General features: G+C 35.0%; 1 protein-coding gene across 2 annotated transcripts; it reads left to right on the top strand.

Moving 5' to 3' along the window:
• The first annotated feature begins 1,737 nt into the window (after positions 1-1,737).
• LOC113496240 (sodium- and chloride-dependent GABA transporter 1) lies at positions 1,738-18,577 on the top strand. Of its 2 annotated transcripts, none has more exons than XM_026875410.1 (12): positions 1,738-2,341; positions 9,172-9,389; positions 10,226-10,497; positions 11,415-11,516; positions 12,153-12,324; positions 12,728-12,918; positions 13,307-13,487; positions 13,716-13,840; positions 14,198-14,442; positions 17,073-17,276; positions 17,582-17,749; positions 18,076-18,577. In XM_026875410.1, exons 2-12 carry the CDS (start codon positions 9,319-9,321, stop codon positions 18,169-18,171), a joined length of 1,827 nt encoding a protein of 608 aa, XP_026731211.1. In that variant the 5' UTR covers positions 1,738-2,341; positions 9,172-9,318; the 3' UTR covers positions 18,172-18,577. The 2 variants fall into 2 exon arrangements, with proteins under 2 accessions (XP_026731211.1, XP_026731210.1); XM_026875409.1 differs by lacking the exon at positions 1,738-2,341 and adding an exon at positions 5,103-5,346 and having other exon boundaries at positions 18,076-18,340.
• Positions 18,578-19,414: the final 837 nt, after the last annotated feature.

Below are 19,414 nucleotides of genomic sequence, written 5' to 3' on the forward strand. Positions count from 1 at the left end.
TTTTCAAGACACATTTTTAATGAATTACCCGAATAAGAAATTCGAAGTTCTGAGGTAACTCCTTATCCGAGGCCAAGTAACAAAACCTCTTTTGAAAAATCCTCTCTATCATTATTCCACAAATAGGTATGTGTAAAAAACACAGATTATAAAAAATGGTCAAGCACGAGTCAGACTCGCGACACTGAGGCTTTCGTACAATTAGGCAAAAGTTAAACAAATCGGTATGATGACATTTTTGTGACCTTCTAAAAAATGTATGACCGTAACAACCGTTGCTGAATTTAATATGTAGTTAGTACCTACAACGGAAATACATCATGAGTAAGAATTTCACCTATCTAGTTACTAAGGCTATTGAGATGCAGCCTGTTAATAGACGGAGAGACATCGGTCCTTCAGTAAAATGGTTCCGTTTTTACCCTTTGCTTACGGGACCCTGAAACTGATCCTTTGCACAGTAATGTCGTTGTCTCCGGTCGTCGGATGGGTATTGAAGGACTCAAGCGTAGGGTAGATAAGAAGCTGTCATACCTTAGCTATGTACCTATCTATAGTAGTATTTGATTACAATGTCAAAATACAGCTTTTGAAAGTTTTTTAGGGATTCATACTTGAAGGCAGTCACCAGGCTGCATCTATTCACATTAAATATATTATGATGTGTTTCCGTTGTTGATATTAAAATAAAAGAAAAAATCCAATCAAGGTTAAGCAACCATTGTCGATCGCTACGGTCATGATTTTGATGATGGTGAAGATTTTTTGACACAAAAATTGTTTTTCTTTTACTTATTTGTATGTCAAGAGTCCGTCTCACACTTGACTGGTTTTTAGATGCACCTTTAAAATAAAATGGATTGAAAAAATGGATATAAGTGTACTACCTACCTACTACGACGACGCTGAAACTACGTATCAGAATTTGTATAAAAAAAATGAGATAAGTTTAGCCAGCATACAGGATGGCAGAATGCACTTTGTAAGAACTATTAGAAACATTCTCATGAATCAGTCTCACAACGGTAACTATTAAAATGTTAGAAACATGTATCAAATGTAAAAGAAAAGTGAACCTTGTATTCATGTCTTCTCTGCTTTTGTTCAATTTCTCTCGGCTATAAACCCTATAACTGAAAAGATGAACAAAATAAACAAAATTATTAAAAACATAGTCGAGAATATTCAGAGATAGTGTAAGTGAAACTTAACCAAAGTTCATACAGTTTACAAGTAAATTAATAATTAAAACAATGTTTAACATAATTCAAAAGATAACGCGATACCATCCGAGCAAATTGCACTCTTTGAAATAATCTATGAAATTCAACTGAACAAAATAATGAAAATTTTACTTTAACACGTTTGCATACAATCCAAATTACTATGCACTTTTAATACCTGTAAAACAGAGAGTCATTAAACTTTGAAAATTAATAACAGTCATTCAAATTTGAACGTTGAGACAAGTGACACAAAGTTGAAAGTTGATGTATCGTTGTGTGGATACAAAATGTTTTGAATTTGCGTAGTAAAAACTGGCATTACTATTGGTTTGCGATATTCTACGTACTTTAAGGAGATGAAGGCATTATCTGAAAGTGTTAAGGAGAAGATACACGGAAACATTTTCGATGGTAGTAATAGGGATGATGACAATTGTTTTTTCAATGTTAGTTATGCTTTGAAATTTCGAACGAAAAAATAATGGTTTTTTTAAAACATTAAATTGGTCAAATTACACCTTTTGTATAAATCATACGAGTGCAAGAATGACCTTGACATAACGGAAGCTCTATATTAAACTTTATTAAGAATCGCTCTTACAACAGCGTTTTAGGAACTTAGATTTTAATATAAATATAAAAGGTAAAAACGGAACTCTAAGGCTCTGTCGTATTTATTCGTAAGATTTTCTCGTATGATATTATTTATGTTGCGATTATACTTAACAACCATAGAAAATCTAAACCAAGCAAACAACACATAAATATTTTTATAAATTTATTTTTCTAAAGCCTATTTCTCACTCGCGGGCCTTACTTTGTTATAATTCAATATTTTGCGAATAGATTTTTTTCAGAACGAGGGTCGCCAGTTCTTTAAAAGGGCATGAGTTTAACTGAATCAAACAACTCTCCATAAAACAAATCACAAATCACATTTTCTAATAACAGAAACAAATAGAATACTTAGTAGGGGCTAAAGGACGCCACCTGTTCCCCACGCATGCGCCTTGAAGGGGCATCACAAAATGATCCTTTGTTCATAAGGGTGGACTCCGCGAGACAGACCAACCGCCCCGACACTTTAAGTAACATTCGAGAAAGTCAACAAACCGGTAAGTTTTTTTAAAACTTATTTTTTAATAATATTTTTTAAGGTTGAAATTTGGATCGTTTTTTTTTTCGGGGTTGAGTTTTTGTTTAGGGGTTGAAATTGGGTTGAATATTATGTTGGTGTTATTATTTTGAGAGAGATGTTGTTGCATTGATTTGTGTGTTGTTACATATGAATGCGTGAGACGTTTGACGCATATGTTTTAATGGTATCTACTGAATTAGCTTACTGTTTAATTTTCTGAAATATTTTACAAGTGAATTTTATTTTTATTACATTATTGGGTATGGGTAAACAATCTTTATCTATAAAGTATTTATTGAGTTTCGAGTAGCTCGTGGCTTAATAACTGCATAACTTGATCGATCACAGATCATGCTACGCTTAAAACTCTGGTACTTAGCTGCATCTGGTTAGACTGGAAGTCAACCCCAACCACAGTTTGGAATATAACTAGAATTATGATGATAATTTGTTAAGTAATTTTCTATTTTTATTTTGTATTTGGTTTTATGAAAACTTTGTTATATGTTTAAATATTTATGTTTTGGCTTCTCATGATCTAGGTATTTATTAATTTTGAATTTCTAATATTGTTGTGCTTTTGAACAGCTTAAAGAAGTTTTCCCACTTCATTTTCGAAAGGAAATGTTTGTTTTGTAAACATTGGTGGAAAGTTTTGGGAAATGGAATTTTCCAAGTTCGAAGACTTGATTCTGTTTTGTTTATTTTGGCGGGGCTGAAATATGGTATTTTGATGTTGCTTTGTCTACATATTTAGATGGTGCTTAGTTTTTTGATTAGCGACTCTGAATAATGTACGTATTGGTGGTTAGGGGAGTAAGTTCAGGGTTATTTATGTATCGAATCTGTTTCTGAAACTGACTTTTTAGTTAGGTACTCTTCAATACGATTGACTAGAAAAGAAGTGGTTTTTGAAGTTATAAGACACTCTTTTGATAAAGCGTATGCTCCAAATAGTCGTCAAAAAATAAAAATGAATACAAAAGTTCGACTTGCACTTGCAAAACGTCCGTACAAATAGGCTGATAAAAGCGTTTTTTTTAAGAAACCAACTGTATCAGTCAGTGTGTTTCATTTGACTTTTATGTGGGTTGTGATAATGTTGACTGTCTAGCTAGCTAGGCCCATAAACAAAGGAGCCTTAGTTACAAGATTCCAATCAGATTCGACACTAAAAATAGTATTGTTTGGATTTGGAGTCTTTTCCCTTGTTGATGTGATTTAATATGTTGATACAAATTAAGTATTTCTCCTAGAACAGTCATTTGATTTCATTAACTTTCTAGATCATATAGTTTAACTTTGGTCATTATTTCTGCGCAACTAAGCTCGGTGCATATAAGTTTCATGTTCCTTGATACACCCACTCAGTGTTATCACAAGTGAATGCATGCATATTATGTATCTGTATATTGTTTAGTATTGGTCAGTGAAAGTTGCTTTGGCAGCTTAATTTACGCTAGCTTTAGCTAACTCTAGGTTTCTATGGGTCAATAAGGATCCCTGTTACGTGCTATTACTGAGGAACCGCGGTCTGTGAGTCTGTCACCAGGCTTTATCTAATTAACTGTGGGAGGTAACTTGTTAAAAAAATATGATGTTTTTCTGCAACTGTTATAACTAAAAAGAATCAAGATAATCATCGAGGTTAAGGGGCGGTTGCTTCAGTCATAAATTTGATGTGTGACCATATTTTCATTTTCATTAGTCTATTTGTACGAAACCCAGTGTCGGGAATCCTGCTCGCCCTTGATCAGTTTTTCTTTCATCCTGTCCAATTTTCGCCGTTCTTTATATTCTCAAATTAAAACATAGTCCATAGAAATTATTTTAGGTTAAAAACAAAAGGAGGTTTGGAAAGGACTTTTGTTTTGTAAAATGGGAAAAACAGTGCTGAAAGGGACCTTATTGCGTTGTTTCTTCTCTAGAATACATAGGATGTGGTAAAGGGTGTTTGTTATTACAGGAAAAAAGTGTTTTGTTGATTGACAAGCGCGCTACTGATTTGTAAGGAAAATCTTTTTGAAATTTTCTTGCTTTTGTACTACCGAGAAAAGAAGGTTTCTTTCAGTAGTCCTTTACTTTGGAATCGCAAAGATTTTAAACTCAGTGCCCTATTCCATGGTTGACAGATTTTTCGGGTTTCCTGAGAGCATCCCGAAAATTCAGTCTCAAAGATTTTCAACGAATTATTCGCCAGTCCACCTCATTATATCTTATCTATAAGAACTATTAAAAGCTTTTTATACCCCAAATCAATTCGGATCAAAAAAATCTCACAACTTGAAAAGAGACAAACTTCAAGTAAACTAAAATTGTCTGAGCTATTTGACAGATTAAATTTAGGAATTCTGCATCCATCCCACCAACTCCTCTGAATTCTAAACAATGGAATAATATTTCACATTCACAATTCTCACACAACGCCATCTAGTCTCAAATTAAGCAAATCTTGTATCATGAGTACTAGAAATTTGATAAAAATACTTATATATTTGTAAATACATACATCATCTAGAAAAATTACACCCAGACACAGAACAAACGATAAAACTCAACACAAAAACATTTGTTCCTAGCGGGAATCGAACCTACGACCTCCGGTACAACAGTCATTACCACTAACCACTAGACCAGCAGGCCAGTCAAAAACTATGAGAACTAGTAGAACCGACAGGAACATAGAAAATTTCAAAATGGGCAACATTACGACGTATCGTACCACATTGGGCACCCCAGCTAATCAGGCCGATCCTGTCCCCCTTTCCGGTGGGGCTATCACACTGCTCATAAATTCTTTCTAAAGCTGACAGCTTTGAGATTCACTCGTATAGTATAGTGCCATATCAGTTCGAGCGATCATATTCACTTCAGCATGTGTTGAGGACTAACGCTTCAGCCACCATTTTTTTTAAATAAGTTCTGTGAGGCGTTGGCGGGTCATGTGTGTCTCTCGTGTTGTGTTGTGACTTGTGTGTTTGTGTGAGTATTCGCCTTTTTTATTTTATTTTCTATTTGCGGTGATTTTGTGGTGCTGTTATTTTTTTATATTATTAAGTAGTAGTCGATTTTTGTTTTCAATCCAATAGTGTCGCTGCTCCCAGAAAAAATAGTTTTTTAATTGTTTCTCGTTTTTTAAATTGTGATTTTTAAAGCCTGTTACGTGTTTAATATAACAAATAATGTTAGCTTTAAATGGCGATTTTAAGAGCAGACAGGCTGCCGCGTTTTTATGTTAAAAAAAAAACAAAGTCAGCTTAAAAAGTTAAGGAAGTGCTTTTCAAAATCACAATAAACGTTATTTCAGTTTTGGTAGCGCAATCTCTCGGCAGAGGTCGAAACTACACAAAAATATTATTGCTACCTTAAAGGTTAAAAGCTTTTCTTTTGTATTACGGAATAAATCATATTAATTCTCCATACCCAAACAAATATCTAAGTCACAACGAAGAGGGTACAGGCAGAGGACTTTATGCCCCGATAGTAAAGGATCATCAGTTCAAATTGCATGCAGATTGACTCTGATTGATTCAGCAAAAGCCTATTTATAGAATATCGTTTATCGTGTTAAGCCCCGCATATGTTCGCGCCCCGACATCCGCCACTTACTCTGCGCTAATTTCAAACGTACTTCGATACTGCATCACAAACTATTGTTACTACGAGTATGTACGATATTTAGAAATGAAAAAAGTAGAGCCAAGTTTGTGTCTTTTTTAGTTTTGGATTTGTTATTGGCTTGGAAGAGCTCGTGGCTAAGCTATAACCGCATAACAAGTTCCTCCGTGTTTCGGAAGGCACGTTAAATTGTGGGTCCCGGCTGTTATTCCTACATCTTTGACAGTCGTTACAGGTAGTCAGAAGCTTGAAAAAGTCTGACAGCCAGTCTAACCAAGGGGTATCGTGTTGCCCAGGTAACTGGGTTGAGGAGGTCAGATAGGCAGTCGCTCCTTGTAAAAACACTTGTACTTAGCTGAAACCGGTTGGACTGGTAGCCGACCCCAACATAGTTGGGAAAAGGCTAGGCCAATGATGATTTGTTATTGGCTTTCTTGTGACTAAGGGATTTTGTGTTGGGTTTTGATATCTGTACGTAAGATATGTAATAAAGAAATAAATGTATCGAGTATTTAGTAAATTAGTTTGGACTGAAAGCTTATTAATGGCAATCAGTAAATGGACAAAATGCTGTGGATTTTAGTTAAAGTAATAAAGGGTGATTGTTTTAGAAAAGGTTTTTTTTTATTGTAGACAAGGAGGCAATAATTGATTGATCTATACTTATATAATAAAGATCAAGAGTTTTTTTGTTTGCTTATATGTTTTGACGCGCCAATCTCAGGAAGTCCAAGTCCGATTTGAAAAAATCTTTCAGTAGAGATAGAAAGCCCATTATCCAGGAAGGCTATAGAATTATACCATTACGATAAGGTTAATAGGAGCAAAGCAATAATGAAATATGGAAATGTGCTTTCTGAAAGTAGTAATCCGATTTCAAAAAATGCTTCCTTTTATAGGTATATTTAGAAGCACAACTCGCGTGAAAACCCTAGTTAAGGGGTCGCCAAATACAGATCAAATTATAACTTAATTCAATTCGAGTTTGCTTTGCCCTCATTTTGACTTATTTTCACTTTCTACTCTCCCCACAACGTATAAAGGTACTATCACCATTATAACCAACATTGAATCTTCAGTTGTCTGACTTGTACAGTTTCAATTCTAAATTCTTGATAAATAGATTTAACACAGATGTGTCACTGGATAATCCAGGGATTACCGGACAGGTAACTGTGTATCGAAGTGCTTTCATTTAACTTAGTAAACACTTAATTATTCTGATTGATTAAAGTACACCTGATATCTTAGTGAGGTATCGGAATAATGTTTTAATGAATTTCTTTTTGTTTGTTAAAAAAACGAGTCTCGCTGTAAGGATTCGTGTCGCGGGGGGTTTTACAAACATACAAATCACGTGCAGTCACCCAGACTCAGAACAAGCATCGGTGGATCACATAAATGATTGTCCTCCGCGGGGATCGAACCCGCGACACGTCACGCTTGGTGGTTCACACGGCTATCCGTGCAGTCAAACATTTCTGCGTGGATTTTTGTGTTTTATTTATTTAATATCTTTTGCCTGTTGTTTTGCCTAAGTGCTAGTAAAGGACAGAAATAATGACAAGTTATTTTTTACGTTAAACTGGTCTCTCTTAAGAAATTCTGTTTAGCCGTTTACGCATTTTCAGTGTAAGTCGTCTAATTTTGAATTGGTATGATATTATTTTTCTTACATACGAGTATCTCACTAAAATTGTAAAGGCGAAACTCACAAGATTTTGATGAGCCATACTCACAAGATTTTGATCAAATTAGCGATATCGAACTAGCTAATACAATTTTTAAACTCATGGGCTACTTTTACCCAATTGCATCAGAAGAAGAGTAACATTTTTGCAGTCAAAACCGATATAGTCATAAAGTTACAAACAAACAAACACAAATTTAAACTCTCAGCACCATACTAACACAAATAATTCAGCAGTTTCCTATGCGCGAGGCAATAAACATACATACACTTTAGGGCCCGCTATTAATAGAGTCGGATTAACATCAACCTGTTGCGGTTCCGCATATAGTTTATACCGCATTATTTGTAGCGATCCCCTCATGATCCGACCAATTTTATTAATAGAATAACGACATAGCCATTTGTGAATACTACCGCTGTCCTTTCAGCAAATCATCAATGGTGGATAGACAGATTGTATCAGGATATTCGTGTAGAGAGAGTAGTATTAATTTGAGTTGGATCCTCGATACGGGGGGGTTTTATATAGCTCATCATCCACAGCCTTTATCCTCCCACTGCTGGGCATAGGCCTCCCTTTCTCGTGCCAATTTCTACGGTCCTGTGCCACCCTCTTCCAGTCTTGACCCGAGACCTTTACAAAGTTTTGTTTGTAATAGCCAAAAAAAAATCGAAAAAGACGTCGTCACGCGTCACTTTTTTTAAAATAAACAACCGAAAATATTGTTAATGTAAATTAAACCTTCAAAAATCAAAAGACATCGTCTTCACCCAACCAAATATCTCCGTATACAAGTAAACCTTGCAGGCATCCTATTTTGTTTTGCAAATAAAACGGTAAACAAATACAAGATGTAAATGTCTGTTTGTTTATGTTGATGACTTTTAGATCCAGGCTTACGTAGCTACGTAGAGAAATGTGAAGCTGTGGAGGATGGATCATGTATGGCTATAGTAAAGCTATCATGGGATGGGGAATACCTTTTGTCAGAGATGTTGCGTTGGGATTTGGATATTTGAGCAGTTTAATTGAATGTAAATTATCTAGTTCAATTTGTTTCTTTTAACCAAAGTTTGGTATACTTTTGGTTATATGCAATTTGTAGTTATAAAAAGAGTGTCGCAAGTAAATTTTCAAACTTGTAAACTCTATTTCGCACTTACATTATTTTTTTAGGTTGTTGAGGTGACCACGCCAAACCCAGTGTGCGCGACGTCTCGTGAGTTCGAACCCCGCGTAGGACAAGCATTTGTGGGATTCACGAATGCTTGTTCTTAGTCTGCGTTCGGTTTCGGTTAAGTTTGTGCACACTTCAATGTTTGTTAAAACGCTCGCTACATAACGAGGACATTCTTTAGCGCTGGGGTCGTTTAAAAAAAAAACCTACCAAAAATACTTCATTCCTTCATTTTAGTGTGTAGTCCCCTTGTTTAAATATCACGGCACATAGGGTTCCCAAGACATATTCCATTAATCTCCTGCTTCATTGTTCCAGGTACAAAATAAGCGGCATTCCTTATCTAGTCTACGTACTTCAACGAAAATGTTATTACAGTTCCCCTAGAACATAGAATAGTGTGGGAAAGAGACAAACAGTCTGAAACACTTTGATTTGAAAAGAGAAAGAAGATAAAAAAGAACAATGGACACGAAAAACGACGGACGTTCGGATGACATCGAACTTAGCGCGCAAGGGACAAGCAACAAAACTAGGTAAGTTAGTGTAGATATTATTTAATAATTTACTCGTAATTTATAAAATTTTCGTATCACAGAGTACGAAATTGAACTCTTCCGAAATGGCGCTACTGCTTCTTGTGAAATTTTTTGTGCATGTTTAGCAGGTCTGAGAATCGGACAACATGTATTTTTCATATCCCTTTTGACGTTGAAAACAAGGTTTACTGGGACAGCTAATATAATATCAGCCTATACGTCCCACTACCGGGCACAGACATTTTAGAACGGCGTCGGCGATTTCGGATTGAAATATATTGAATCCGGGTTTACTCACGATGATTTCCTTCACCTTTTTGCCAGTGTTGTCTTTGATCATTAAGAAAGTATATTAAACTGTGAAATAGTCACATTGGTACTTTGTCTGCTTTGGGATCGAACCTATATCAATGTGTTTACATGTCCATTGTGGTACTACCACAAGGCCACAACGACTTTAGTGTAGTATTTAGTAGTTGTAAATAAATAATGATCGTTGTTAATTAATTTATCCGAGCCAATTACGATTTGACTGGATCACGATAAGCGATCGTGATTTGATCGGTGACTTCATCTACGATCTATTCAAGTATGGTTGGGCACATAGGACCATCCTGATCTATGTGCCCAATCGAAACTTCTTTGGTAGTTTTATGACTTAGAATGTGTTTATAAAAAACCGTGATGCAAATTAATATTTAGTTCTTCACAAGTAACATTGACTACCATTAATAGGCATCCTCATAAACCAACTCGAAGTATTGCAGATGCTACTTACTTTATTCATCGCCACATCGTTTACGACCAGTTCATCAAATTCCCGTTGTTCACAGCGAAGTGGCAACAAAATCAGATCTTCCGGAAAGAGGCTCATGGGGCAGCAAGCTGGACTTCATCCTCTCCGTCATCGGTCTAGCCATCGGTCTCGGCAACGTCTGGCGTTTCCCCTACCTCTGCTACAAGAATGGAGGTGGCGCCTTCCTCATCCCTTACTTCCTGACGCTGTTCCTAGCTGGTATCCCTATGTTCTTCATGGAGTTGGCCATGGGACAGATGCTGACCATCGGTGGATTGGGAGTGTTTAAGATTGCACCTATATTCAAAGGTTTGTATTGTTTTGTTTAATTCAGTGAAGAAGTAAGGCTTTAGTTGCAAAAATAGAGCAAATTCAAACCCCACAAGACTAATTGTTTAAATGATTTAAACAATAAAGTACTGTCATTCTCTATAGCTTCTAAATCCGGTTCATTCCGCATTTAACTACATTCTAGTTACGTTATGGCTAACTGTAAACTAGAATATTTTTGCATCAAAACGACAAAACTCTTTTCAAACATCTGCTTAAAACCAGACCCATCTCTAGCAGCAATTGGTTAAAATATAACTCGGCTATAGCTTGCCATAACGATGATATTTAGTAAATCTTTAGAGATATCTTCGGGAACAATACTGTCTTCTCTTGGATAATTATGGTTGGACCCCAAATGGAAAAGGGGCGTTATGATTTTAACCTTTGTCTTTAATAGACAATTAAATTTAAGGACCAAAGTTCCCATTAAATCATTTTGGGGAAACGTTTAACCTATCGATCCTTTTGTCTAATAAATGGGCGTTAATTCATATGCCAGTCAAATATAAACTTGCATAAGTATACTATAGAATAAAAATGTCTGAAACATACAAATTTTGCATGGATAAATAGGCTATCACTTAGAAAAATATTCCAAAATGATGTTAGTATCCATGGTTGGTGTTGTAACTTGCACGCAGATACTTAAGGTTTAGAAAGATTTATTAGTTCATACCGAACCGATCACTCACCGTTGATGAGAGTCTCAAATAAAAGAAGAATTGAGACATCTCTGTTGTGGGCCGTTCAGAGCTAGTAATAATTATAAGGTAGATAGACAAAAGCGGTTTAGGTAGATTCAAGTGAATTCAAGGTCTATTATTAATGATGCTGTTGGGTTTAAGGACTTCAAGGGAATTCAAGGGCTGATGATGATATTTTTTTGTCTCCAGGTATCGGCTACGCGGCTGCAGTGATGTCCTGCTGGATGAATGTGTACTACATAGTCATCCTAGCGTGGGCCATCTTCTACTTCTTTATGTCTATGAGATCAGGTAAGCTTATGAGGAAGAAATATTGATTCTTAAGGTAACTCGGGGCTAAAATCGTTTGTTGTGAACATGAAGAGTTTTGATAGACCTAAACACAAATTAGTTTGAGTCAAAATCGTAGATAATATCAAACAAATGAAAGTATGCCTTTGTATGCCAAACGGTTTTTCGTGTCTGAGGCAATTTATCAATTATGCTCACTGTTTTGTTTTTTGGATATCCGTGACAAGTTATCAATAGTTTATGACATGTTGATTAAGTTTACTACATAGTTAATTATAGGTAGATAAAATTACGTAAGCTAGAGAGCTTTATTAGAGAGATATTATCCAAAATCGACCTAGTAACCAACCGATCTTATTTAGACATGCTGCATAAGGAACGATTTGATTGCAGCGAATATTGCTAAAGATCCTGTAAGATTTTTTGCGAAGTAACTAAAGAATTCAAATTAGGCTAGATACATAACATACATATATCTAGCAATAACGTGCAAAATCTTCCTGGTAACCCAGAAATAAACGGCTATATTGAGACATGCTGCTTAATATAACTTTTTGATTTTGAAAATTTTTGCGAAAGATCTATAACATTAAAATGCCCAAATTAACCTAAAGCAATATCTTCTTTGACATCCAGACGTGCCATGGCGAAACTGCGACAACTATTGGAACACAGCGACTTGCGTGAACCCCTACGATCGAAAGAATTTGACCTGTTGGTCTACCATGGACATGACCACCTTCTGCACCCTCAACGGAAAGAACATCAGCAAAGCTGTCCTGTCAGACCCTGTCAAGGAATTCTGGGAGTAAGTGACCTATTCATTGATCTTTGTCATAATATCGGGTATTTTGCTTGTTTTATACAAGATTATTACAACTTTACATAGCTTGTTAAAAATAGGAGGAGGAGTTGAGTTCCTTAATGTCATTCTTGACTGTCCTGGTAAGTGGCACTGACTGCTATACCGGACAAATGTTTGTGTGTGTGATGAACACGATCATTTGCTCTGTGTCTGGGTGTAACTTACCTATACAATGTTTGTATTTAGAAATATTTAAGTAACTATGTGTATTAGTTCTCTAGTACTCATTATACAGGGTTTCCTAAGTTTGTCACTAGATGGCGCTGTGTCAAAGTTGTGTAACATTAGACAAATAATCGTATGCGAATAAACTCAGGTAACTCTTCAACCAACTTTCTGTCCATAGGCGTCGTGCTCTCCAAATCTCAAGCGGCATTGAGCACATCGGCAACATCCGCTGGGAGCTGGCCGGGACCCTGCTGTTGGTCTGGGTTCTCTGCTACTTCTGCATCTGGAAGGGCGTCAGGTGGACCGGCAAGGTCGTCTACTTCACCGCGCTGTTCCCATACTTCTTATTGACTGTGCTTTTGATCCGAGGTTTGTGTTGTTATGTGTTAAACATGCATAGTCTTGGAATCTTTAGGTATTACTTTAGACATGTATAAAAACATTGTTTAAAGTAAAGATGCCAGAACTGCTTGACTAGTTTCAAATTAACTACGATTAAGCACCAATCAGACTAAATATATTCTTTCAAGAAAAGCTTTTTGCCAATATAATATAAAATGGCAAAATACTGATGTGGTTTTTAGAATAACTAAATAAGATCATGAAACAATTAAAATTGCATCCTTCGTTAATATAAAACGAAGCAACTGTAACTTTTGAGATAAGTTCAGATGACATGGAAATGTGGTTTCCTCATGGCAGGGGAAAGTCCAACAAATTACCTAGCTATAACCAAATGTTGTTTCCTATTACCCAGGAATCACGTTACCGGGAGCGATGCAGGGCATCAAGTTCTACGTGATGCCGAACATGTCCAAACTGATGGAGTCAGAAGTATGGATCGACGCCGTCACGCAAATCTTCTTCTCATACGGCCTGGGATTGGGAACTCTTGTCGCTCTGGGAAGCTACAACAAGTTTACTAACAATGTGTATAAGTAAGTATTAGTTTTTTGTTTCTTTTTATTCATTGGATTACTTAATGGGAAGGGACTCGGACCTTTTAAGTTTTGCATAGGATCACAGGCCCAACGAGCGTGAGTCCTTATTGAGAACTTTAATTTAAAATGTGAAAGGCCTACCAGGTATGAAGCAGAACTGTTGCAACAAAATCATAATTTAAAAAGACACAGGTCCTTAAAAATCTTAAACCTTGTTTGTTTCAGGGATGCCTTAATAGTGTGTACTGTAAACTCAAGTACTTCGATGTTCGCCGGTTTTGTGATATTCTCTGTGGTCGGGTTCATGGCGCACGAGCAGCAGCGACCAGTTGCTGAAGTGGCTGCTTCAGGTAACACTCCTCAATATATACAGTACAGGGAAAATATTATGCAAATGAAATACATTGAAGTCTTTTTTTACCAAAAAGAACTATTATCAAGTAAAATTTTTCAACACTTAAAAATAATTTTCTACTAAAGCAGTCTAAGGAATTAAACTCTTTAATTCCTATTAAAAAGAAAATTATTTTTAAGTGTTGAAAATTTTAACTCGATAATAGTTCTTTTTTAAACAAATATTTTTTTTATATATTAAAAATAAAAACTTTAAAATCGTTAGCTTTTAATTTATTATAGCTATTATTTTAGCTTTTAGATATCTTTATTTTTCCCTTCTTCCATTTAATCAACCACTCCTTCTCTTCTAGGTCCTGGTTTAGCCTTCTTGGCATACCCATCAGCGGTTCTCCAGCTTCCAGGCGCTCCGTTATGGTCATGTCTCTTCTTCTTTATGTTACTGCTCATCGGTCTGGACAGCCAGTTCTGCACCATGGAAGGGTTCATCACGGCCGTCATTGACGAGTGGCCCAAACTCCTCAGGAGGAGGAAGGAGATCTTCATCGCTATTACCTGTGTCATCTCGTATTTGGTTGGATTGTCGTGTATTTCTGAGGTAAGGAAATGATTTGGTTATAGTGTGTGTAAGTAATGTAGAAATTGTTTCATTAGAAGATGACACGTGCTTAATTAGAGACAAAAACCCTGAAATAGAACGCAGTTTTGAGATTGACAAAATGAACCAAACTTTTTTATGTGTATTACTCAACTTAATTTTTTAAGTAATATTTAAACAAAGACAATATAGCTAACACAAGAATATTTATCATGGATTGTTCATCTGTGTCAACTTTTGAAGCGAGATTTTTTCAATTTGAAATCATGGCTAACACAAAAAGCCACTTAAAACCTTCTCTTATTCAATATCTTCTAATAACAGTAATTCTTATCTGAGGGCACGGCAGTGCCCCTGCCAAGTCTCGAGCAAAACGGGCACGGCCGTACCATCTTTTCTCGAAGCGATTCGCGGCTGTTTCGCCCCCCCTGTATCTTCGACGTGGACAAAGCTAGGAGTTTAGCTTTTCGGGGAATAATAGTAGGCATTAGAACAAGCTTAAGTTCGAAATTACATGCCAATTGAATTAATGGTTTAGGAGTTACGGTCGATCAAAGTTACACCATTTTGTCACTCACTGACTCACTGACTCACTGACAGATCATCAAAAATCTAAGGTACTTCTAGCAGACTTAGAAACTTCAAATTTTGCACCAAGATAGGTCCTTAGCCACATATAAAGGAAAAATTATAAAAACATTAAAAAATAATATGCCATAGAAAACAATTTTATATTTGCGGTTTGGCAAGAACATTATGTATGGATTTTGACTGCATTGTTAACTTTGTTCGTTGTTTAAGTACCTATTCAATTGGATGAATACATACATAGAATAGAAAAGAATAATATAAATGTAATACACAGACTATCATTAATACAAATTAATACATAAAATTCATAATTCATTAAATTAATAAAGCTAAAACTCCATTGTATTGCGATAAATATTGTATGCGCGCTCGATAGATGGCGTTGTACGTGTCTGAATCGCGCTATGGTTTCGTTACAAAGCGCAGTCTAAGTAGTACTTCAGAATAATTCGATAATTTTCATTTGATAGCGCCACCTGTCTATGAAAAACCATTTCGAAACTAAAAAATATTGTAGTGATAATTGATATTCGGAGAACTTTACGTGTTATTTAGTTTAGTTTAGCTATAGTTTCTAAGTTAGTAGATATATATATGCATATATATATAAGTTTAAGCTTGCTTACATTAGAAGTAACGAAGTCTCAGAGAAGAAACAAAAGAGATAGAGATAGAGAATGGGTTCTAAGCAAAGCAGTAGCTGAAGTCCTAGAAATTATGACACTTAAAAAAAAAGAAAGAAATACACTTACAAAAAATAAATGAGATCCCACCAAAAACATTAAATGTAAAAAAATGCCAAGTCTCTCGATGCAGTCTTTCCATCGTAAAAAGTTTTGAGATCTCATAGAAGCCAAGTCCTATTCAAAATATTTTGTAGTTATAAATCAACATTTAGTAATTGTATCAATAGTTTTCTTTATATTATAATTATAGTGACTTGGCAATGAGCACAAATTAAAAGCTGCTTGATGCCTGGAATTATGTGCAAATGTTACTGACGAGACCAGTGATCAGATTATTTGTTATGTGTGAATCATGATGGTCACTACCGACTACATGCTCCAATACAATAATTAAGAATACCTTACGGGCCATCGCTTTATGAAAGTAAATGAATCGAGAGTACACTAAGACTGACTGCCGTTGCCGAAATTCGGTTGGGACGACACGGATAAACCAAAAGAAAATTAATTTTGTGATATTAATGTTTACGCATGCGGTGTGTGTAACTTTCAACTCCTACAAATATGCCGTTTTATTTGTTTCTTCTTGTGCTCATTGCCAAGTCACTATAATTATAATATAAAGAAAACTATTGATACAATTACTAAATGTTGATTTATAACTACAAAATATTTTGAATAGGACTTGGCTTCTATGAGATCTCAAAACTTTTTACGATGGAAAGACTGCATCGAGAGACTTGGCATTTTTTTACATTTAATGTTTTTGGTGGGATATAACTTACATATGAACAGTAAAAAGTATGCCATTAAAAATTTGAAGGTCAATTTCAAGGCTACATCATGCCGACCAGGCAAAACTCCTTGTTTGACATTGGCGGGCTGATCTCTTGAATTCCAATTACGTTTCGGTGTCTCCTATGAATATCAAACACCATTTTGGTATTCTGTAAATTCGTCTTTATAATTATAAACATGGCAAGGAAGTCTACGAGAAAAATGTTATCACTTTGCTTGATGTGAGATTGTTTTTTTTACTATAAATGGTTTACTTTTATCACATACGACATATTTGGATGGAAATTAGTCATGGATCAACTAGAATCAATTAATGACCTAAATTCAGTTGTAACTATTACGATATTCATTTAATTAAACTAAAAAAGGAAAGCTGTTTGATCCAATAAATCTTTGTCTGTTCGAGTTTTAAAACATATTTATTTAGTTTTAGTTCATGGTGTTAAGATTACTTTTAGGTCCTTGTATCAGTTTCCTATAATATTATCTGGACATTGAATTGGATTTTAATGTGATGCCATCATGAAATTCGACTATACCTTCTCCATATTCCAGGGTGGTATGTACGTCTTCCAAATCCTCGACTCGTATGCTGTCTCCGGCTTCTGTCTGCTGTTCCTGATCTTCTTCGAGTGCGTCTCCATATCCTGGGCGTTCGGTGTGAACCGCTTCTACGATGGTATCAAGGAGATGATTGGCTACTACCCTACTATCTGGTGGAAGTTCTGCTGGGTCGGATTTACGCCTGCTATCTGCATTGTGAGTATAAAGAGACGGTTTTATGGATATGAACCAACTGATAATGTCTAAGTACCATTTAGAATGTTATAATACGATTACAAGAATTACAGATAATTCCTTACAGGAAATTTGAATGACAAACAATTCCAACAGCAATTCTTTTTGGGTTATAGGACTTTCGCCTGGACTTAAAGAGAAGAGTCGTATTTTTTTTTCTACCCCTTTTATTTCAACATATAATACAGTCTCGAATAATCCATAAAATTTAACTCTCTAAACAATTTTTATTTGATTTGATTTGATTTGACTTTTTCTCCATTCAGAGCGTGTTCATCTTCAACTTGGTGCAATGGAAGCCGATTAAATACATGAACTACGAGTACCCCTGGTGGTCACACGCCTTCGGATGGTTCACCGCTCTGTCCTCCATGCTGTGCATCCCTGGATACATGGTGTACCTGTGGAGAGTCACTCCTGGGACTTGGCAGGAGGTGGGTTGATAGGAGACATTCGAGTTTAAGCTATTGAATCGCATCTTGCTTTAGCATGGTACTTTGGGTTACGGATATAAACAATGTTGAATTTGACTTGGTTACTAATAAAATATAAACGAAATATACTAAAGTGTAACAAAATGTATCTTCATCCCTGTCTGTTAAAGGCGGGAAACTTGCCCATGTGCCCTGTGATTTTAGTTACATTGTACTAAAGATAATGATTAATAGCATTCTATTAAATGGTTTTGATTTTTTGTATTTACTAAAAATATCATTTTTTTTTCGTAGATTCATTCTGAAATTACTTATTTATTTTGCAGAAATTCAACAAGATCGTTCGCATTCCTGAGGACGTGCCGTCTTTGAGGACCAAGATGCAGGCTGAGGAGCAGGCGAAGCATGGATGCAAGGCCTAAGCCATCAACACTTAATATTGAGATCTCAGACAAATGGGATTTACAAAACCGATTCACATTTGATTTAATTCAATACACAAATTGCTTACATAAATCAAAATAAAAAAATACTAGAAACGTATGAAATTATTAAAAAAACAACTTGCTTTCTAAGTTTCAATTATCAAAAGGAAAAATAAATGACGATAAAAAATAAAATTATAAAAACGCACAACAAAATTTATAATTACTCAAACATTTATGTGCCAAATATAAACTGTGCCATATACTCGCAAATTATAATTATATAAATGATATTATAATTACAGAATATACGTAAAATGTAGTCGTATTTAAATTATATTAAACCGCATATTATTTAGTTTTTAGAATAATTTGATGACTTTCTGTTTGCCGTGTGTCGACACGTTCATGTATGTTTAATTATACGTTAATTATATTATTATAATATAATTATTAAGTAGAAATTATAATTAAATCTTAAATGTATATTTGTCTTCCGTATAGATTTTACTGTGTACCTATAAAATAAAAACAAAAAAAATCACGTTTTAAATTCTTATAAAAGTATTTGTCAATTTATAATTATAAAAAAAGTCTTTCTTTAGAAAAATAACAACGAACAGAATATATTTAAAAGGTCTACATTTAATAATTGGTTTTAATGGTACATTCATGGTAAAATCATGTCATAATTAATATACGTTATCCGAAGGATATGTAAGAGTAGTTTTAATTGTTAAGTTAGGTTTAAAGAGTTTATAAAAACGCTACGGGACGCGTCATTTTGAATCTAAATGGTGTTCTTCAAATTTAAGATTCTATTGTTAATCAATTTTTAAATGCATTTAATCTTATATTTAACGGCCTATTTGTTAGTTAATTATTATTATGAGCAAATGTTTAAAATGTGAACAGTCTATGCTGTTTGTACAGAACCCGATCATGTTTAAAATGACAATCTTCCTTACGTGGAAATACACCTTTCATTATTAAGCCAATGGTCTATTAATAAATTACAAGGAAATTAATTTTGGATGGTTATTCCGAGGATTTTTTAGGCCTATCTTCTTTAACGACTGTTTACTCGTTGTATAGATTTCTGAGAATGAGATGATAAGTATATATTTTTGGTTATTCAGCTTTAAAAGTTTTTTTTAGTTGTGTTTTTAATTTAATCATTACTTATCTTAATATTATTAGAGTCACTGCGACCTTATACATAACTTCTGTGTTCTAACTG

The sequence above is a fragment of the Trichoplusia ni genome, chromosome 7 (genome assembly GCF_003590095.1).
Source record: "Trichoplusia ni isolate ovarian cell line Hi5 chromosome 7, tn1, whole genome shotgun sequence".
NCBI classification, from domain to species: Eukaryota; Metazoa; Arthropoda; class Insecta; order Lepidoptera; family Noctuidae; genus Trichoplusia; species Trichoplusia ni.

Excerpts from the sequence above, each read along its gene's own strand:
- LOC113496240 (XM_026875410.1), top strand. The coding sequence starts at position 9,319 with ATGGACACGAAAAACGACGGACGTTCGGATGACATCGAACTTAGCGCG. Across the intron at positions 13,841-14,197 it reads TGCTGAAGTGGCTGCTTCAG|GTCCTGGTTTAGCCTTCTTG; the intron begins GTAACACTCCTC and ends CTTCTCTTCTAG. Across the intron at positions 17,750-18,075 it reads CTCCTGGGACTTGGCAGGAG|AAATTCAACAAGATCGTTCG; the intron begins GTGGGTTGATAG and ends TTTATTTTGCAG.